The 23085-nt window shown below is 42.8% G+C and overlaps 1 protein-coding gene across 5 annotated transcripts in view; it reads left to right on the plus strand.

Annotated features, from left to right (window-relative positions):
- Positions 1-23085, plus strand: part of HDAC6 (histone deacetylase 6) — a 1533697-nt gene that overhangs the window by 198834 nt on the left and 1311778 nt on the right. For all 5 annotated transcript variants that reach the window (XM_044080374.1, XM_044080376.1, XM_044080377.1 and 2 more), the window contains exon 3: positions 7339-7424. In XM_044080374.1, coding sequence (XP_043936309.1) covers positions 7339-7424 — 86 coding nt within the window. The remainder of the gene's footprint in view (positions 1-7338; positions 7425-23085) is intronic.

Genomic DNA, 23085 nt, shown 5'->3' on the forward strand with positions numbered 1-23085 from the left:
ATGGAAAATCTGTCCCTACAGGCATCAGATCCCACTCCACCAGGGCCACAGCTACCTCTACAGCCTTCCTCAGAGGAGTTCCTACCAAAGATATTTTGGAGGCAGCCACTTGGAGTTCTGTGCATACCTTCACAAAACACTACCACCTGCCTTTATATTCCAAAACTAGAGCAGGCTTTGCCACTGCTGTGTTGCAGGGCATTATGGCTCATCCCAGTTCCACCTAGTGCCTACCACCCTGTGCGTAGCTTTGGGATTCTACCCATCTGTGATTACTGCAGCTGTATGCACGATGAACATAGTACAGTTTTGTACCTACCATAAATGTAGATGTTAGAGTGCTAATACAGCTGCAGTACAGTTTTCCCTCCTTCCTTCCCCTCTTGGTAAAGGACTGGGGCCTAACCCCTCTTCATACAACCTGATTGGGTTATCCTTCTATGGTATATTTGCTTGTAACTACTGATTTTTGATTATATTGCATTGCATGTATATAAATATAATTTATGTATTGCCTTCCTTCTGGGGACACCTGACATCTGGGGCAAGAAAGACTGAAGAAAATGGCGTCGGCTGTGTCTTATATACCCCTGCCTCACTGACGTCAGGAAAGAAAGCGACAACAACCGACGCCGGACCTAGACTTTGGAATTCGGCCGACCGAGGACCCGCCTGAGGGCAGAGAACCCATCTGTGATTACTGCAGCTGTATTAGCACTCTAACATCTACATTTATGGTAGGTACAAAACTGTACTTTCCTTACATATGAACAAACTTTAATGAGATATTTCTTAAAATGGAAATCAATAAATTAATTTACCCTTTCAAAAAAAGATCCTATGCCAGAAACAATGGGTCTTCCAGGTAGATTAAACCATGCTTTTATGAATTTTGGGAATGATATAAATATAAGGGTGACGGGGTTCTTTGACTGTCAAATTTTTAACATCACTACTAGTAAGGAACCCAAACCTTTCACCTCTTTCCAACAATTCATTAAGTTAATCAGAATAAAGTTTTAAAGGGTTATTATTCAATTTGACATACGCATCTTCAATTAACAAAGTCTCAATAGTTTGTTCGTATTTATTAATATCCATTATCACCCAGTTTCCTCCTTTATCTGCTTGTTTTACAGTCACACTCTAACTTTGTTCTAAATTCTTTTAAAGCCATCCATTCTTTTTTAGGGTCTATAATTATATCATCGAACGCTTAAAAAAGCGAACGCTGATTGATCGACCTAATTTAAGCGAAAGCTTACAATCCCGAACTGTCAGATCAGTGATCCCCCCCCCCCCCCCCCAGGGAAAAAAATCACTGATTCAAAACACAAAACAGAAATCCACACACATACACCTAAAATCTGATACCTAACCCTACACTAAACTATGCACACACCACTAACTACCCACTTACCTTAACCCAAACCCTAACCCTAAGGTCCGTCACTATCGCACACTCACTTCAGCCGCTCCCTAACTCACTTAAATCCACCCTAATCCTCATGTCCACTCAATCGCACACACACCTAACCCGAGCCCTAATCCTAACTCACCTAAATCACCCTAGCACTCACATCCACACAATCGCACACTTACCTGATTCCGACTGGTAACTTTCCACCATAACACTGAAAATATCGAAGTAACAGAAACGGACAACCAAATTCTTTCCCTAGGAAAAAATTCGAGTTTCTGCTGCTTCGATATTTTGCAGTTTCGCGAAAATAAGTTCGATCAATCAGCATTGGCTTTTTTAAGCGTTCGAGGATATAATATAGACCCTCTTTTTTACTAAGATTAAAAGATCTATTTTCTCTGCAAAATTTATTAAATGCGTTTTTAATACTTGCAACTACCACATGTTCAAACGCATTAATAGCAGAAGAACTCTTCGGAGGAATAAAGGTGCTATCACTAGTGAAATTTGGCAAGTTAATATGTCCATAACCCCCACCAAAACTCCCATCAACACATGCTATGTCATCATCAAGAGTAGTTTCATTTAATAATACATCATCATAATCGTAAATGCTCATGTTAAGTAAATCATCATCTTCTTCAATATTATCTGCATTTTGAATGTTATAAACAGATTCACGTTCAGAAAAAAATAACCTCAAATTTAATTTTCGGATAAATTTCCGAACATCCACTAGAACATCAGCCAAGGTAGGTAATCGAGTAGGTATAAACTTCGTGCCTTTTTGTAAAACTTTATGCATCTCATTAGTTAAAGACATACCTGAAAGATTTACCACATTTAAACTATCCCGACTAATATTCATTCCCCACATCAGTGAGAGTGTCAGTAGCATTTTGCAAAACATTATTCAAAACATTTAAACTGTCACAAAAAGTATTCTCTGTTCCTATGGAAATGTCAGCAACATTGTCCAAAACAGTCTCATGATTGTCCGAATAGGCACAAACTAAATAACGGGATTTATTGTTAAGTGCCAATAGTTCATGGAAGTCAATGGAACTTACTTTTCATTTTTGTAGGAAAAAGAAGACACCGGAGAAGGAACTGATTTCCCCTGATTCCTTTTGGAATGAGTTTGCATGTTAACATTTGATTTCTTAACATTCTGGTCACCTTTCCGGTTCTCCATACCACCATTTGAACTTTCCAGGACGATGTCTTCAAATGATACGCTTTTTCAGCTTCCACCAGTTTCAGCCAATGAACAAGACAAACCATCTTCACTTCCGGTCGTACATCTTCTAACGTTTTGACGAAAACGACGTCCCTTCCGTGGCCAATTGTATACTTCATTCTTTTCATAATTTTCGCTTACTCAGCTTGCACCAAAGACTTTTTTTTTTTTTAATGACAAATTGTATTTTTGATTCTCTGATTGTTATAGGTTTCCTTTCTAATGCCCTAGTTTCAGTAATCTGAATAAGCTTCCTTTCAGGAGTGAAAGCATCTACTTTAATACCAAATGTTTAACTCCATCCCCATAAAGTGGACACTCCTATTTTACTGTTTTTATTCATTCCAGATTAATTTGTATATAGATGACATTGAACCCCTGTTAAAGTGGCACCCTTGATTCTCTGTTAATGTTGACTCCAACACGCATGTTGTCCTCATGAACCTGCAAAAGTAAGTGACTTTCCATGGCTAAAAACAATTCTATTAAAGGCTTTCAAAACTGGAAACCTTTTTTGTTTTTATAGCAACATTGTGAATGAGTCATTTTCTTTAAAAGGATGGAGGTAAATAACAACCTAAACCAGTCTATGATTCATATTCTTAAGGGACTTGACCTCCCACCAAATCAGCTGGACCATCTAATAGCCAATCCATACACCTCCAAACATATTTATTAAATTTTCACATGTGACAAAAGCAATCCTACATTTATGAAGACAAAAAGCTGGAACAGCGAACAACTAATAACCAAAACCAAGCGACACTGTCTGTTCCAATATCGTGTGTGGTAATAAAATTCGTTTTTATTTGATTCTCGAAGTGCTGGTGTTATTGCGAGTCCAATCCTACATTTATATTGATGAAAAACATACAAAATGATACGACTTTAGTTGCAAACAGTTTACATCAGACTCCATTGAAACAACTGTAGCTGCAAACATCATGTATCACTTATAAACCATCTAGTTAGTGTCTGCCGTGGTGGTGCAGCTGTCAGTGTTGTCGCCTCACAGCAAGAGGCTCTCCATTTCGATTCTCGTCTGGAGCGCCTTTTGTGCAGAGTCTGCGGTCGAATGAATGTAAAGACATGCAGGTAGGTGTGTGCGTGTGCCTTCCTTGAAGGTTGGGAGCCGGGTTGGCAACTCGACGGTGTAAAAGTTCACTGCCAATCATTAGCGGACCGGAGTTCCACTGTGGTGACCCCTAAACGGGAAAGGCCGAAAGACAGTTTTATAAACCATCTAGTCAGTGTCAGTTAAGCATTATATAGCTCATTCAAATCCCGCCTCTTAAACCTCGTTCCTGCTCTGCATATACTGTTCCCATAATTCCCATTTTTTCCTATGTAGTTTGCTCCTTCCCTTTTCTAATGATCCCAATTCCAGTTGTTTTATCTCTGTTACTATATTCACTACTTCTAGTAAAGTTGATGTAGACTTTGATTTCCATTTTCTAGTAATTGCTTTTTTGGCAGCTACCATAATTAGACGCAGCAAGGCTTTACTATGTCTAGGCAATTCGATTCTGAAGCACAATTCAAAAAAAAATAATCTCCCCAGTCAGTCCAGTCTGCTCACCCACCATCTCCGACAGAGTGGTCTGCAGGGAATGCCTAAAGTCTGCCAGCTCATTATACTCCCAAAAAATATGTTCCTAGCTGCCTCTTTCTTGCCTGTCACACCTAGAAGAAAAATTATTTAGAGTCTGCTTGGGGTATAAAAATACCTAATGTAAATACTTTCAGGCAAAGATCCTAAATCTTCTATTTTTTGTTGCATATTTGGGAGATATACATATACCCCCCCATTGTCTGTGAATCGCTTATCCAATCTTTCTTCCAGCCAATCCGTAACTCTTATTCTAATCAGAGATTTGGCTTCCCCTTCAGTCAACCTGCCCAAATATTCGCCAATCCATGAGTCTTATTCTAATTAGAGACTTGACATCTTCTCCAACCATAAAGCCCAACTTTAAGCCAATCGGGAACCATAGTCTTGCTCCCAATCATGTTTTCCACCACATCTCCTTGTTTATAGTTATTTAAACAACTAGAATTGTAATGGTTTTTCAGGAAGAAGCACTGTATGTCCTTCCGTATCATTGTTGCAGTATTCCTTACGCAAGGGGTCTCCTGACAAAGATAGCCCAAAATACGGCCAGTATACCAAAGCCTTTACATGTGACAAACAATGTCTATAAATTCTATTCTCCCCACACAAGGCATTGGGCATGAAGGCAACTACGGACATATATACCTTAAAACTTCTGTGCATGGGCCTTCTCACACAAAACAAGGGGACTCTTATCCATCCTCACGTTCTCACTCTTCAACTGACACTGTGGGTGGTTGACAAGGTTTTGATCCCTTTTAGGCACCTCTTTTCTGAGGACATGCTTCAGGTTCTGCAGGAGGCCAGGAAACCCACTACCAGGAATTCATATTTGTCCAAATGGAAGAAATTTTCTATCTGATGCCTCTCTCATAAACCAGATCCCTTTTCAGTGGGGATCCCACTGGTTCTGTCTTATTTGTGTGTCTTTCTCAATGTTGGGTCAGCATATTCTTCAGTTAAAACTTGTGTCTCAGCTATTTCTGCCTGCCTGCCCTTGACTCCTCCTCTAGCCTCTAGGTTTGAGGTCAGACAATTTCTTAAAGGTGTCCTTTATATTAGGCCTACCAGGAAGCCTGTTATGCCTTCCTGGACTTCAGTTTTGTTCTTGAAAAATTGACTCAGGCTCCATTTGTGCCTACAGCTTCAGTTTCTTTGCAACATTGTACTTGGAAGACTGTCTTTCTTTTGGCCCTTCCTTCAGCTAAGAAAGTATCAGACTCTCTTATGGCTGTTCCTCCTTTTTCAGGTTTTCATAGGGACAGAGTGTCTTTGTAATAATCCTTCTTTTATGGTCAAAAGTGGTCAGTGAATTGTGTCTTAAGTCTATTAATTTCCCTCCTTTTTTTCCTTCTCTGCAGTCTGCTAGTGAGAAAGTTCTTCATACTTTGGATTTGCATAGGCAGCACAGATATTTTTTGAATAAGACTAAGGCCATTCACAAATCTGAGCAACTTTTGTTTCCTTTCTTCCCAGGTCTTTGGGTGTGGCAGATTCTAAACAAACCATATCTTCTAGGATTTCTAAGGCCATTTCTTTTTGTTACTCATTTCATGGTAAATGCCTATCTGCCTCTCTAAAGGCTCATTCCAGAGCTGCTGCTTCCTCTGGTGCCCTTTTCAAAGGACTGGATACCAATTCCGTCCTTGAGGCTGCTACTTGGACTTCTGTCCATACCTTCACTAAACACTGCAAGTTAGATGGTATTTCTAGAGCAAGAGCTGGCTTTGCCAGGGCTATCCTGCATGGGTTTGAGGGCTTTTCAGTGCTTTACCCCTCCCAGGCTTCCTGTTGAGCTTTTGAACTCTCCTTTATATAAGGAATATTGCAACAGTGCTGTGGAAAGACATAGTACACTTTTGTGTAAAATCTTACCATAACAGTACTTGTCCTGCTCTTCACTGTTCGTGTATTCTCTCCCTCCTCCTTTTTTTTACTCTGTTCTATTCGTCTTGTTCTATTCGTCTTGTTTCCTGGCCAGGGGTCCTTCCTTTTTTTCTCCTTGTGGATACACCTGTTCCTTCTGGGGCTTTTCAGTTCACCTCGCAGAGGGAGTATATGTGTGACATACATCTATAAATTCTAAAGACTTGGATATATTGGCCAGATATTGAGCTATCCTTGGCAGTGGATCCCTTTCATAAGGAATACTGCAATAGTGAAGAGAAGAACCATCTACTGTTATGGTAAGATTTTACGCAACAGTACTATCTGATGAAGTCTAATAGGCGAAAGTGCTCATTACTTTGAATAAACTGGACAACTTGAACTCAAAGAAGGATTGCTTCGTGTTTTCATTGCCTGATTTTGACAATGAGTACATTCTACTATGGATAGATGTCTGCCTAAAAAATACCTACAGAAACACAACAGTGGATTACTTTGAACAAAGAGGCTTGTTATTATTGCTGTTAATTCCCTCGTTATTATTTTTCAGACCAAATCTGAAGGCATGTCTTTATAAGGCTTATGTAAGTGAATACATTTACTGTAAGCCATCTTCCAGAAAAAAAAATAAAATCCCATGCATAGTTATGCACTTTATTTTTTTGCACTGGACAGGCTAGGTGACTGACGGCAGCTTTGGTGTTTATTGGTTGTCATTTTCAAGAAGGTTGTGTCTGAGAGATAGTCTTGTCTGCAAGCATATTAACAGTTACCCTGCTTTATGTACCTTTTTACTTGGAGAATGCAATAAGTAAGGTAAGCAGATTGAGGCTTTTGAGGTAGAAAAAGACTGGATTGGTATTCTGTAGGGAAGCATTTTTAAGTTGATGGGAAGACGCTCTTTCAGTTGGTAAGAAGGGCCTTGAAGTCTGGGGGGTTGTGGTACAGAGCACTGTCGCTGGTTTTGAGTGCAGTTGTGGCATATGGTTATAAAGAGATTCTAATTGCAACTTCTGAGTGTCCTAGTCAACTCTTTTCCCCCCCACAGACTTTCTGTAATTTAATTTAATGAGGGTTGTAGATGTTCATCTTACAGGTGCACCATGCACCTAGAGCTGCTTGAAATGAGTTATGGTGACAATTGTTGAAGTTTCCTTGTTTTTGTTTCTCTTTCAGAACCTAAATGGTGATAGTCTTACTACAGAGACTGGACTAGTCTATGATGAACGAATGACTGAGTTTTTTTGCATTTGGGATAAAAGGTGAGTAACCCTCCTAAATAAATACAGCACAAGCTCTGTATTGGTCACTGTTTTATATCAAGAATGAATGGTCTTAAGCATCTTTTGCTAACATATTTTCTAATTTTGGAGTTTGGAGTATGTGCTGTGTTTTGAAGCCATAAATGTTCAACATTTAGATCACTGTTGTAGTAGCCTAAGGTAAATGAGTTTTATATGCTTGCTTATGGTGATGTGACCACCAGCCAGCTTTTGTTTGTTTTATTTTAAATTTGTTAACCTGGGTAGAGCACTGATACCACTGGACTCATTTCAGTCTTCACATGGTGAAAACACAATAGATAACATGACATTATATACAGAGAGATTGGCAAAATACGATATGTACATATATTATATACAAAGTGAATATAATTGGCTTGAGGGTATAAAGGCAGCAGATAAAGGACAGAATATATACAGAGTTACTGAAATAACACTATATATATATATATATATATATATATATATATATATATATATATATATATATATATATTATATACAGAGTAGAAATCAGAGTTGGCATGCTGAAATAATTGCAGACATTAAGTCAGAGCAAGGTGTGTATACAAAAAAAGGAAATTAAGAGGATAAGTTATATGACAGGAAACATACCAGTTGCGTTTTCCTAGATTCCTGAAATGTGCTTTTATTTGCGAAAGGAAAATAGGTTAAGAAGAATGATATTTAAGAAAGAAGGGATAGATTCCCACATTTTGGGACCGAGGATTGAGAAAGCAGGGTCTGTGCAGCAAAGCCTAGTTGTAGGGGTTTGGAGGAAAAGACCTGAGTGGTTAAGATCCCTAAGGTTATGCATTGGCGCATCTCTGAATAGTCTGGATGATAGTGGAGGGAAGGCATCATTCTTGGTTTTGCAGTGGTGTTTATTTCTTGGGGAGAGAGTGCTGAATTTGCAAATGACACTTGAAATGGACTGAATGGTGGTTATATTTCTTTTAGAAGATGCAGCAACTACCAGAAGACAATATTCTACATCAGCCAGCAAGATACCTTTACCTATGGCATTTCTATAGGGTCTGGATAGAAAAGGGGATCGTATTAGCCTGGAATTGGAAAGAGTTGATTTTTGTGTTTGTGTAGTCCAGGTGGAGTTGGAAATTTAGGAAGAGGTTCAATCAAACCCCTAGGTATTTGAATGTAGTGACATTTCCAGTAGTGTTAAGATGATCAAGGATTTTTAGAGGCCTGGAGATAGAAGTGAGCTTTTACCTAATGCTAAAATGCATTTACCTGATGTTGTCATTTTCTTTTGTTACACAATAAATGGGTTTGGATCCAACCCTTGGATGTGGCTCGGCCACTTTCTGAAGATTCTACAATCTGAATCTTGAGCTCCTTCCTTACCTATAATGCTCCTAACAACTACAACACCTCAGCTGTCTTTTGCCGCTCATCAAAATGGTCAGGATTGCAACTTCTCAAGTTCCTTTGGGGTTGTGAGTGTTATTCTCTTTTTCTCATCTGTTTAACTATTTAACCTACATGTGTGTGCGTGTGTAGATAAATATATATGTGTGTGTGTGTGTGTGTGTGTGTGTGTGTGTGTGTGTGTGTGTGTGTGTGTGTGTGTGTGTGTGTGTGTCCTATTCCTTCTCTGGATCCTCTGTTTGAGCCTTCACATTCTCTACCTCAGGGACAGCCAGCCCAGAAGAGCTTCAAAACAGTTCCACCTATGGAGCTGCCTGTCTCTTTTTGATACGTCCCGGAACATCCCACTGCGGAGGCTCCTCCTATGAGAAGGTGCAAGAGGAGGCACTTGGATTCCCCACAGGAATCCCTCACAGAAGACACCGACTTTGAGTCAGAAGGGTTCCCTAGATCTCCACTGGAAGATGTCTCGCTGGCAAGATTGATTCTCAAAGCATTAGGTTTGATGGCTGCCACTGTAACTATGATTCCAACAGCTTGCTTACACATGAGAATTCTTCAATAGACTGTAGCAGTGCAATGGTCATTTCATGGCTATCTCTTGAGCCTTCCCATAAATTGTCTCGAGTATACAGAAATTCTCTTCTTTGATGGTCTCACTCAGAAGAAACCGAGCAAGGGGTCCATTTACCCCCCCCCCAAGCTCCAAATTCACCACAGACGCCTCCCAGTTGGGGTGTGGGGAAATTTCTTGGGTGGATGGTCCAAGGCACGTGGGTGGTACAGGAGGCCAAGCTGCATATCAACATTCTAGAGATGAACAAATTGCATACTGAGGAAGTCCAACATTCTAGCAGAGAGGCCTAACAGGACCATCCTCGTACGTCACGAGTAGTCTCTCAAACAATTGGTGGTAGACATGATCTTCCATATGTGGGGGTCAACCTTGCTGCGACCTGTTTGCATCCCCCTCTAACAACAAGTTCAGCAAGTTCTTTGCCCTAATCACTCCTCAGGGACAATCACTGAGAGATGCTCTAGTTCGTGTTTAGCCCTCCGTTCTCTTTTATGCTTAACCTCCCCTACCTCTCACCCCCAGATTTCTTTAGAAAGCACTATGGTTGAAAAGCAGAGTGATCCTCATTGCTCCCTTTTGGCCTCTACAGGTATTGTTTCCCCTTCATTTGGTCTCACTTAATACTTCCCCCTTGAGCACTGGATCCCAGTCCAGGTTGTCTCGTACATCAGGATAGATTCACCCAGATCTTGTAGGCCTCAAACTGACTGCATGGTTTCTCGAATTCCAATGATGGCTAGACATTCCAGGCTTTCCTCTCCAGTTCAAAAAATGTTGGTATCTTCCCATAAAGCTTCCACAGAAAAATCTCCAAGAATAAATGGAAAAGACTCACTATTTTGGCACACCAGAAACAAATGGATCCCTTCACTGCTCCAATTCCAGCAGTACTGGATGACTTTGCTTCAGTTTTCCAGGATGGAGCAAGTTTCTCCATTATTAAAGTTCAATTGGCAGCCATGTCCAACTACCATATAGGGGATAATGCTTTCTCTTATGCTTCATCTAAATTGTGTAAAACTTTTCTTGGGGGTACCTTCTTACTTAGACCTCCAGTAAAGGACCCCACTCCACCTTGGAATCTCACCATGGTATTACAAGCCTTAGTGCATTTCCCTTTTGAACCATCAGCTAAGGTGGGTCTCAAATTTCTTTCTTGGAAATCTGTGTTTTTTAGTAGCTATAAATTCTGCAAGTTGAGTAAAGGAACTACAAGCAATATCTCCCAAACCACTGTATTTGATTTTTCTCAAAGACAGTGTCACCTTGCGCACAAATCCTTCTTTTAATATAAAAAAAAAAAAAAAAAAAAGTTGCCTCTGATAATATCAATCAGGTCATCAATTTACCAATTTTTCCCCTAAATTTGAAAATAAAGGAGACTATACCCTTCATCATAGCTAATTGTGATTTTACCTGGACAGAACAAAAGCAGTCAAAGTCTGATCAACTATTTGTTTCCTTTTTTAAAATAAGAATAGGAAGGCCAATTTCTACGACTACCCTGGCCAAATGGAAAACAGATTGCATTTCCTACATGTACTGTTTGAAAGGTATTGCATTGCCTAGACAAATGAAGGCACAATTCAACCAGGTCATTGTCTACTTCAACAGCTTTTTGGTCAAGAGCCTCTATTGATATTTGGCAGCTGCCTCCTGGTCAAATAGTCACATCTTTATTGTGCATTCCAAATTAGATATCTCCAGGAATAGAGCTGCCTTTGGTTCCACAGTTCTCCAGAACATCCTTTCATGAGGGACACTCAAGCTTACTGTAGCTGAGGACTCTGTCCCATTGGTCAAGGAATGAATGAAAATGACAAGATCAGATAAAGAAGTTATGTACACAAAAAATTTCAATCTGTGTAGTCCATTTTCATTCTTCCTCAACCCCCCCCCCCCGGTCTTTTCTTCTTGAGAGACCTAACGGAAGTGTTGATGTTATGTGATCCTATCTCGCCTACATTCTGACTGATGGGTTCGGAGCCGATCCCTCGGCTCCGACTCGGCACGCTTATGCCAAAGAGCGAAGTCTCTTATTGGCTGAGCTTACTATATCCCAGGATGCACCACTACCAGTCCCCTAGATCTCGTTTGCCGCTAACAAGTGAAGACGTGGTCTCGAGCTGGCTGAGCTAAGTAGTGATTATTTTCACTAACTTCCTGTCAGGAATTTCTTTATACTTCAACTAAAAGCTGTTTTAACAGCTATCTTGTGTTTTGAGTGCGTTTGGAGAAATTTACTTGGTAAATTCTTGTGTTGTGAGTGTTGTTTGACTAGAAGTACCTCTTGTGTGGAAAGGCCTTTCCCAGTCTTTTTGGTTGTTAGGTGACTTCTGTTCTATTTAGGGATCTCGGATCCTTTATACTGGTGATAGTTTCTCTTTCTTTAAAAGAAGGACAAAGCAGAGAAAATTTCTTTTTCTGTCATAGTTACAGTGTTTGTACTGTGTTTGGCTAGTTCACTGAATAATTTACCGGAATGTCTCAGGTTCCTAGGCCTTCAGGATTTAAAAAGTGCACCAAGTGCAACTTTAAAATGTCTATAACAGATGACCACTCTCTCTGTGTTTATTGTTTGGGTGCAAAACATTTGCAGGAGTCCTGCAGCGTGTGTCACGCTTTTTCCTCGAGGTCCTCCAAGAGAGGAAAAATAAGCTTATATTAAAAGGCCTTATAAAACCCTCCTTTGAAGAAGCTTTAGCATCCTCTCCTTCTCCTGCTAAAAGAAAGGCGTCGGCTCCGACCAGTCCGTCGGATCCGACCGCCAAAAGACATAGGCAGGCTTCTCCTTCGGCTCCAAGGACTTGGAGCCGAGGGGAACGGTCTGCCTCGATGCCACCAGTCTCGACTCCTCTGGCCGGAGCCGATGGCTGGGGCATCGAGGCGGGTCACCTCGGCTCCACTGGTCTCGGAGCCGATGAAGGTTGTCCTCTCAGACACTTCCTCCTCGGCGCCTAAGTCCTCCTCGGCACCGATGGAAGCTAGTTTGGGTATTCCTTCGGCGCCGATAGTCATCGAGTCGCCTCGAGCCGGTCCCCTAGCCCCTTGGGGCCGTTGGAGAGGCCATCTCGAACCCGTTCAGTATCCTCTAGGTCATCGAGGATGTCAGATTCGGACATAGACAGGGTGCTCCAAAGACTGTTCCAGTCCCCAGTCTTTCAAAAATTTGTTTCGGCTCCGACCCAGTTGGCTTGAGCCGACAGCACATGCCCATGTCATTGCCATTCCTCCACCGACCGCTCCGGCTCCGTCGGAGCAGGTGCTGTTGGAGCCGGTGGAGGTCTTAGGGTCGGCTCCGACCCTTACTCCAACCCCGGCCTTCGGGTCCGAGTTTGGCACACGGACTTCTTCGGCTGGACCGGGGTGGCGTTTGGGACCTATGTTGTCGGTTCGAGCCTCCCTCTCGGTGCTTCGGCTGCGGGACTTCCGTCTGCTATCATGGCTCCGGGGACCGGACACTCCCAGGATTCTGGGGGTCCGGCTTTCAGATCTATGAGGAGTGCCTTGGCCAAGTCTTCTTCGGCCATCTCTCCGGCTTTACCGGCACCTTCCCTGGGCGTGGAGACTGGGTCTTTGGCAGTTCTTCTGTCCTTAGGCAGTGGAGCCCCGGGGCCTGAGGTTACCCCCTCTGGGGGTTCCCCTCCTCCTGAGGGTTCTTCGGAGTTGTCTTCAGAGGAGCCCCCAAGGAAGAGATCGTGCAAGAGGAAGCACGTGGACTCCCCCGAGTCTCTTACATCGGACACTGATCTTGATGATGCGGAGGGGTCCCCAAAGTCGTCCTCGGATGATGTCTCATTTGCAGACATTTTAGAGATCCTCAAACAACGAGGCGGCTGGATGTCCAAACCCCCCTCTGCTGATGAGTCGGTGCTTCTCAAGGCCTTTGGGGCTCAGCCCTCCGCCTCCTGGGTGTCTCCGCCCTTCGACGAGCTCCTGGATTTGGTTTGTCGGGCGTGGGAACATCCAGATACCGTGGAACCAGTGCCTTCTCGTCCTAACAAATTTTTGTCTGCCCCACCCGAGAAGGAGTTCCTGACTAAAGGCGTGGCTGTAGATGCCATGGTGGTGGCATCTGCTACACAACAGGACGTGGCAGAGGCTTCAACGTCCGTCCATCCTCCTAATAAGGAGTCTAGGAGCATGGACCGATGCGGAAGCGCACCCTGACTTCAGCGGCCTTTACTTTAAGGTCCCTGAATTATTTGGCACATTTTACCAGGCTACAGAGGGATCTGGTCAAGGAGCTGTCAGATTCCCTCTCGGGTAACCTACCTGAGCAGCTAGCCCAGTCGGTTAGCTCTCAGTTGGCTATCCTTACTTCAATTTCTAACTCGTCCATGAGGCTCATTTCATATGCGGCCGAAGGGGCGGGTAGAGCGGCAGGCACAGGCGTGGCTCTACGGAGACAAGCCTGGCTCCGTTTGTGTCATTTTGCGGAGGCCTTCAAGTCTTCCTTCGCCGACGCTCCCTTTGATGGGTCCTCTTTGTTTGGACCTAAGGTTAAAGACACTCTTACCTGCTGTGAGCAAGAGGGAAAAACTTTATCTGCCGTAGGTGCACGTTATTCCACTTCCTTTCGGCCTTATCCCAAGGCTAAAGGAGGAGGGAAGATGTGGTTCCGTAAATCACATAAGTTTTTTCCTCAACAGCAGGAAGATTCCCCTTCCAGAGGCAGAGGACGGGGAAATTTTTCTGGGAGACGCCGTCCCAGAGGCGGCAGAGGGCCCCGCAATTCTGGAGACCGCGAGTCCTTTCGTGGCTCTTCAGCTTCCCACACTTCATGAGGGATTGCCCGGCTGTGCTGCTCCGGAGCCAGTCGGGTGCCGTTTTGCCAAGCACCTAAAAGCCTGGGAGTCTATCACTCAGGACAGATGGGTGCTTCGGATTATTGCCGGAGGTTACACCATTCCCTTCACACACTCACCCCCACCGTCCAAAAAAATCCCGGACCCACCACCCAGTCAAAGGGAAATTGCAGCCGCAGAAGCGTTAAAGCTGCTAGAAAAGAGTCATCCAACCGGTCCCCACAGACCAGATCGGATCCAGAAATTACTCAAGGTTCTTTTTAGTGCCAAAAAAGACAGGGGACCTGAGACCAATATTGGATCTCAGCAGACTAAACCAATCCGTCACGAAATCCAAATTCCGAATGGTCACGTTACAATCCATTCTCCCATTGTTGGAGAAGGATGTTTGGATGTGCTCCATAGATCTCAAGGACGCCTATTATCACATACCGATACATCGGGCGTCCAGGAAGTATCTGCGCTTCAGCTTGGGAGACAGTCATTTCCAATTTTGTGCACTGCCCTTTGGTCTCACCACAGCCCCCAGGGTGTTCACCAAGTGTTTGGCAGTAGTGACTGCTCACCTGAGGAGTCTTGGATTCCAAGTGTTTCCCTATCTGGACGACTGGCTCCTGACTGCCACCACCAGGCATCTACTAATGGACAACCTCAAAGCCACCTTTTCCTGGGTGCTACCCTGGGAATTACATTCAATTGGTCAAAGTCTGTCTTGCTGCCCTCTCAGCATAAGGTTCATAGGAACAGAGATAGACTCAAAATTGATCTTGGCGTCTTTCTTCCTACGAAAGGATTCTAACTTTACAAGGTCAAGTTCAAGCCCTGCTTTCAAGATCCAAAGCCCCAGCCAGGATGGTCCTGCAACTTTTAGGTTCAATGTCTGCCACGGTTCTCCTAGTTCCTCTGGCAAGATTGCACATGAGGATTCTTCAGTGGCTATTATCGACTCAATGGTCCTTTCAGAATCTTCCCTCAATCACCCCATTATGATTACAGAAGCGTGCAAACGGGACCTCCGCTGGTGGCTTCACCGTCCAATCTGAATCAGGAAGACCTTTTGTTATCCCCTCCGGTGGCCACCCTGACGACGGATGCCTCCCAGACAGGGTGGGGGCATTGTCTGGGCAGGTTAGTTCAGGGTTCCTGGCTTCCAGTCGAAACCTTTCTCCACATCAATGTGTTGGAGATGAGGGCTGTACTTCTGTCCCTACAGGCTCTCCACAAGTTTCTCCCTCAAGGCATTATCGCTATCCACACAGACAACATGTCGGTGGTCTGGTATCTAAACAAACAAGGAGGGACCAGATCTTACCCCCTTTGCAGAGAGGCCATGAGGGTGTGGGAATGGGCTGTAGCTACCAACCGCTTCTTGGTAGCGACCCACATTCCAGGGAAATCCAATATATTGGCAGACAGATTAAGCAGGACAATTCTCTCTCCTCACGAGTGGTCCCTGAGCGAAACAGTAGCAGCTCAGGTTTTCAGAAGATGGGAGACGCCGTGCTGCGACCTGTTTGCAACACCACAAAACACAAAGTGCAAAAGGTTCTTCTCCTTGACTCCACATCAGGGGGAGGCAGCTATGGATGCTCTAGCACAACCTTGGCCAACAGGGCTACTTTATGCTTTTCCTCCGGTTCCACTTCTCCCCAAAGTCATTCAGAAAGCTTCTCAATTGGGGTCCACAATGATACTAATTGCTCCGTACTGGCCTCGTCAGGTATGGTTCCCCTACCTGAAGAAACATGCGGTGGACGATCCTTGGGTTTTGGATCTAACCCCGGATCTGCTAATTCATCAGTCGGGACGACAACACCAGTCCCTTCACACGTTGAAGTTGACAGCTTGGCTCCTCCACTTCCGACGTTAGTCAGAATTCACACCTTAGACCCGGAAGTTATTCACATTTTATCTTCGGCCCACAAACCCACCACTAAGAAATTGTACCTCAGTAAGTGGAAGAGGTTTGCTATCTGGGCTCAACTCAGGGGCTTAGACCCTATCACTGCCCCGATTCCAGAGGTTTTAAAATTTTTAACATCCTTGTTTAATCAAGGATCTTCAGTCTCTACTATTAAAGTCCAACTTGCAGCTATCTCTAAATTTCACGAATTCATGGATCCACCGTTGATGAGCAGCAGATTATGCAAAACTTTCATTAAAGGTGCGGGCTGTTAAGACCCCAGTTTTTCATCCTGCGCCTCCGTGGGATCTTGATTTGGTGCCGTGCCTTAACATCTTCCCCTTGAACCGGCTGCTACATGTGAGTTAAAATATCTGTCTTGGAAAACTGCCTTCTTAGTTGCAATTACCTCTGCAAGAAGGGTTTCAGAGCTTCAAGCCCTATCTATCAAACCACCGTACTTGATTTTTCACAAGGATAGAGTATCACTTAGGCCTAACCCATCTTTTGTCCCAAAGGTTTGTTCTAATCTCTGTCTCCAACAATCTCTAGAGCTACCAGTTTTCTTTCCAAAATTCTCCAACGAAGCAGAGTACACTCTCCATAAATTGGATGTTCACAGGCAATTGCGCTTCTATCTAGACAGGACTCAGCAAATTCGTAAATCAGACCAGTTGTTTGTGTCCTTTTCAGACAATAAATTGGGTAAAACCATCACAAAAGCTACTATCTCCAAATGGATTAGAGATTGTATAACTCAGGCTTATTCCTCTTCAAATAAGCAACTTACAACATCTGTCAAAGCTCACTCTACTAGAGCTATGGCTACCTCTATTGCATTTCATTCCAAGCTCGCTATTTCTGAGATTTGTGCTGCGGCTACTTGGTCCAACCCGCACACTTTCATTTCCCACTATAAATTGGATGTGGCATCTAAAGGGCGAGCATCATTTGGTTCCACGGTACTCAGGAGTGTTTTCCAGTGAGCCACCCAGGATTCAGGTGCTAGGGACGCTGTCCCATCAGTCAGAATGTAGGCGAGATAGGATCACATAACATCTTTTAGTTATGTACTCACCATAACTTCAGATGTTTGGGATCCATCTCGCTACATTCCTAATCCACCCTCCTTCGCCGGCCTTGGAGATCAGAAGAGATTGAACGGTTTTGAGTTCTACTGTTTTATCTTGTTTCATCTGACGATGTTATATAAGCAGTGCGTGCATGTGTGCATGTATGCGGACAAACTAGATCTGGGGGACTGGTAGTGGTGCATCCTGGGATATAGTAAGCTCAGCCAATAAGAGACTTCGCTCTTTGGCATAAGCGTGCCGAGTCGGAGCCGAGGGATCGGCTCCGAACCCATCAGTCAGAATGTAGGCGAGATGGATCCCAAACATCTGAAGTTATGGTGAGTACATAACTAAAAGTTAGGAACCATAGATCTTTCAGCTATCACTATCCTGTCATAACATTATTATTGTAGTTTAGATATATAATGCATAACAGGGTGTAATGTTGTCTTTTGATAGTAGAAGGAAGTGCTCTCAGAATGCCATCCCTCATCTCCTGAGTTGTAGAAGAGCCTTAAGTTCATTGGTTAACCAGTTATTTATAGTTTCTAGATTATTGAGAAGCAGGAGTATTTCAAGTCAGTCATTATAGAGGTGAGTAGTTTTACAGCAATTTCTGGGTCAGATTAGCTCAAAACTGGTGACCAGTCAATTAAGTAAAGGGTGGATTTAAGTTTAATGTTATCTGGGATTTATTAATGAAAAAGCTTTGGGGTAAATTTTACATATGGTTGATGGATATGAAAATTAGTGAGCCTGTGGTCACTGAAAGATCGTGGATGGAACGTGGTGACTGAGATAACAGAAGATTTGTTAGCGGATATGAGATCTAGGAGGGAGGCTGGGTCTAGTAGACTGAGATCTGAGCTGGATATGGTTGAACTGAATTAGAAGAGTGTTCAGTCCATTGGAAATGGGACTGAACATGTTGCAATTGAAGTCTGCAAGTGTTATGAGATTTTTGATATTTTTGTGGAGAAAGTTATTTCAGTTAATGTTATTTAGTTTGGGCAGTGAGTAGGGAGGTGGTAGATGTGCTACAGTGAGATATACTATGATATTCTTATGGAAGAGAATGGATGTAAGTAGCCAGTTAGAATAATTATTTGTGTTGGTGTTTCCTTGAGCAAGTAATTAGACCTTTAATTGTGACACAGAAAAATTATGTAAAGAAGGATTGTTAGCCTTAACCTGTGATTCTGTCATAGCAACTAAATCAGGCTTATGTAAGGAAATGAAGACATTGATCTGGTCAGTTTTGTTTCTTATAATTTGTGCATTGATAAGAATACAGGAGAGTGGTGATGGGCCTGGGTTATCTTTGATATTATCTCGAAGAAGCGAATGGTTAAAATTGGCGAAAATTTTTTTTTAGACAGGTGCAGGAATAGATATTTAAATAAGTGTGTGTGTGTGTGTGTGTGTGTGTGTGTGTGTGGTGTGGATGGGAGGAGAAATGGCATAGGCATTATCCTGAAGGAACAGTATGCTAAGAGTGTTTTGGAGGTGAAAAGAGTGTCGGATAGAATGATGTTTATGAAGCTGGAAATTGATGGTGTAATGATGAATGTTGTTAGTGCATATGCTCCACAAGTTGGGTGTGCGATGGATGAGAAAGAAACATTTTGGAGTGAGTTGGATGAAGTGGTGATGACTGTACCCAAGGATGAGAGACTGGTGATTGGAGCAGATTTCAATGGGCATGTTGGTGAAGGGAAACAGAGGGGATGAGGAAGTGATGGGTAGGTATGGTGTTAAGCAAAGGAATGCAGAAGGTCAGATGGTAGTGGATTTTGCGAAAAGGATGGACATGGCTGTGTTGAATACATATTTTAACAAGAGGGAGGAGCATAGGTTGACATACAAGAGTGGAGGAAGATGCACACAGGTGGATTATATCTTGTGTAGAAGGGCCAGTCTGAAGGAGATTGGAGACTGTAAAGTGGTGGCAGGGGAAAGTGTAGTTAGGCAGCATAGGATGGTGGTTTGTAGGATGACATTGGTGATCAAGAAGAGGAGGATGAGTGTGAGGGCAGCACCAAGGATCAAATGGTGGAAATTGAAAAATGGTATTTGTGAGGTGATGTTCAGGGAAGAGTTAAGACAGGCACTGGGTGGCAGTGAAGAGTTACCGAATAGCTGGGTAACTACAGCAGAGCTAGTAAGAGAGATGGCTAGAAAGTTGCTTGGTGTGATATCTGGAAAGTGGAAGGGAGGACAAGGAGACCTGGTGGTGGAATGAAGAAATACAGGAGAGTATACAAAGAAAGAGGTTGGCGAAGAAGTGGGATTGGCAGAGAGATGAAAGTAGACAACAGTATAAGGAGATGAGGTGCATGGCAAAGAGAGAGGTGGCTAAGGATAAGGGTTTTGACGAATTGTATAAAAGGTTGGACACTAAAGAGGGAGAAAAGGACCTGTACCGATTGGCTAGACAGAGGGACCGAGCTAGTAAAGATGTGCAGCAGGTAAGGGTGATAAAGGATAATGAAGGAAACATACTCACAAGCGAGGAGAGTGTGTTGAGCAGATGGAAAGAGTACTTTGAGGGGCTGATGAAAGAAGAGAATGAGAGGGGCTGATGAAAGAAGAGAATGAGAGGGAGAGAAGGTTGGATGATGTGCGGATAGTGAATCATGAAGTGCAGTGGATTAGCAAGGAGGAAGTAAGGATAGCTATGAAGAGGATAAAGAACGGAAAGGTTGTTGGTCCAGATGACATACCTATGGAAGCATGGAGGTGTTTAGGTGAAATGGCAGTGGAGTTTTTACTAGATTGTTTAAAGAAATCTTGGAAAGTGAGAGGATGCCTGAGGAATGGAGAAAAAGTGTTTTGGTACCGATGTTTAAGAATAAGGGTGATGTGTGCAGAGCTGTAGTAACTACAGAGGGATTAAATTGATCAGTCACAGCATGAAACTAGTGGAAGCTAGGCTAAGAAGGGAGGTAATGATTAGTGATTAGCAGTATGGTTTCATGCCAGTAAAGAGCACTACAGATGCGATGTTTGCTTTGAGAGTGTTGATGGAGAAGTACAGAGAAGGTCAGAAGGAGTTGCATTGTGTCTTTGTGGATTTAGAGAAAGCATATGACAGGGTGCCTGGAGAGGAGTTGTGGTATTGTATGAGGAAGTCAAAAGTGTCAAAGAAGTATGTAAGAATGGTACAGGAAATGTACGAGTTTGTGTGACAGCGGTGAGGTCTGCAGTGGGAGTGACGGATGCGTTTAAGGTGGAGGTGGGATTACATCAAGGATCAGCTCTGAGCCCTTTCTTATTTGTAATGGTGATGGACAGGTTGACAGACGAGACCAGACAGGAGTCCCCGTGGACTATGATGTTTGCGGATGACATTGTGATCTGTAGTGAGAGTAGGGAACAGGTGGAGGAGACCCTGGAGAGGTGGAGATATGCTCTAGAGAGAAGAGGAATGAAGGTCAGCAGGACTAAGACATAATGGATGTGGTGAAAGAGGACATGCAGGTGGGTTGGTGTGGCAGAGCAAGATGCAGAGGACAGGAAGAAATTGACACAGTTGATTTGCTGTGGCGACCACTGATGGGAGCAGCCAAAAGGAGGAGAAGAAGATATGTATGTATGTATGTATGTGTATGTATATGTGTGTGTGTGTATATATGTATATATATATATATATATATATATATATATATATATATATATATATATATATATATATATATATATATATATTTGCACTTTGGTTTCCCTAGTACTTGAAGGAAACCTTTTTCATTTTAATGAAGTAATTTACCAACAAGTCCGTGGAGTGGCTATGGAGTCAAAGATGGCCCCTGCCTTTGCTAATTTGGTTTTGGCAGCTTGGGAAATTAATTCCCTTGTACATCTACCGGATTTTAAATTTGTTAAAACTTATAGAAGATACATAGATGATGTGTTTTTTGTTTGGGAAGGTGGTAAATCTGACTTGCATAATTTTCTTAACTCTATTGCGGACTCTATCCCTTTCCTTAAATTCAAACTTGCTTCCTGTGGAAAACAAGCTGATTTTCTGGATACTTGCATTTCTTTAGATTCCTCCAATTTGTTATGGAAGTCCACTATTCATAGAAAAAAGACTTTTAGAAACAACTACTTAGATTTCACTAGTATGCATCCTCAGTTCATGAAAGTCAATATGGCAAGAGGTCAGTTTATTCGTATTTCCCGTCTTGTTAGTGATTATGTTAACTTTGTTACAGAATGCAATATCCTAAAATCGTTGCTGGTGGAAAGAAATTACTCTCCACTATCCTAAAATCATTGCTGGTGGAAAGAAATTACCCTCCACTTCTACTAGATAGGATCATTACTGAAGTTTCTGAGGCCAGGGCATCTAAATTTCTTCCCATTATTTCTAAGGGTTTTACACCTAGAAGACACACACAACTTGTAGCTCCTTCCCCGTCCGTTACAAATTCCTTGCTTGGTACTGTTCCTTCAGATCCCAATAATATTCCCTCATCCAGTTTAGTATCTCCCTCTCCTGACACCCATGTATGAGACTGCTCAGTTGCTTTTCCTATCCCTATTTGTAGGGATGCTGTTCCCATTAGGAATATTATTCTCAATAACTGGGATATTTTGACAAATAGTCAAGAGGTGTCTAATAAATTAGGAATAACTCCAGTTTTTTTACACAAGAGAACCAAGTCTCTTAGAACAGTTTTTGATAACAGAGACTCTCACTTTATTTTAGATGCTTCCACTTCTTCAGACAATACAGTTGGTATGTTGCCTTGTGGTACTTGTGTCACTTGTCCATACGTTTTCAAGGGCAGTGCTTATGTTTTTAAACACAGTAATTTCAGAATCCAGTTTCATAGTCATTTAGATTGCAAATCTATGAATGAGAAGTTATGTACTTACCATAACGTTCCATGTTGGTTGTCGTCTTCTCGCCTTCTTTCTTGCTGGATGGGTTCGGAGCCGAACCTCGGCTCCGACTCGGCCTAATACTAAAGCTCGAGAGCTATTTTTACCGGCTCGAGGCTATACTATGTCCCATAATGCTAGGCGTGATATACCCAGATCTCGTTTGATAGCTAACACTACGGACATACATGTTCCACCACAAAAGAGATTATATGTAACAAATATATCTAACCTCCACTACATATAATCCTTACAAGGGCTACCAAAGGGGAGCAAGAGAGCTAGCTGAGGAGATAACTCTGGTGACAGAAAACACCTCGCACAAGATACTCTAGGTCTTTCCAGGCTAGGGGGATGGAGGGTGGGACGCAAGAAAGAAGGCGAGAAGAAGACAACTAACATGGAACGTTATGGTAAGTACATAACTTCTCAATGTTAAGTTGTCGATCTCGCCTTCATTCTTGCTGGATGGGATAGCGTCCCTAGCACCTTAGTCCCGGGTGACTCAATGGAACAGACTCTTTAGTACAGTGGAACCAAAATCAGCTTGACTTCTGGAGGCTATGTCCAGTTTGTAATGAGAAATGAATGTATGAGGGGAGGCCCATGTGGCCGCTGCACAAATAGAATCCATAGGTAACCTTGCTTGAAAGGCTACTGAGGAAGCTAATGCTCTAGTTGAATGAGCTCTAGGCTTTGCAGGGAGCTCCATATGCCTCAATTGATAGATTAACGTGATAAGAGCGGTCAACCATCTGGACAAGGTTACTTTAGAAACTGGCCGACCTTGCTTTCCTTCAGCGTAAGACAGGAAGAGCTGTAATGATTTTCTCGTCTGTTTAGTTCTATCCAGATAGAAACGTAGTTGACGGTGAACGTCCAAACAATGTAATCTTCTCTCAGCTCTATCTGTATAATTTGGGAAGAAGACTGGGAGATCAATGGTCTGGTTGAGATTTTTTTCACAGAGTACCTTAGGTAAAAAAGATGGATTAGTCAA

Source organism: Protopterus annectens, chromosome 8.part0 (assembly GCF_019279795.1).
Source record: "Protopterus annectens isolate FY-2018-M chromosome 8.part0, PAN1.0, whole genome shotgun sequence".
NCBI classification, from domain to species: domain Eukaryota; kingdom Metazoa; phylum Chordata; order Ceratodontiformes; family Protopteridae; genus Protopterus; species Protopterus annectens.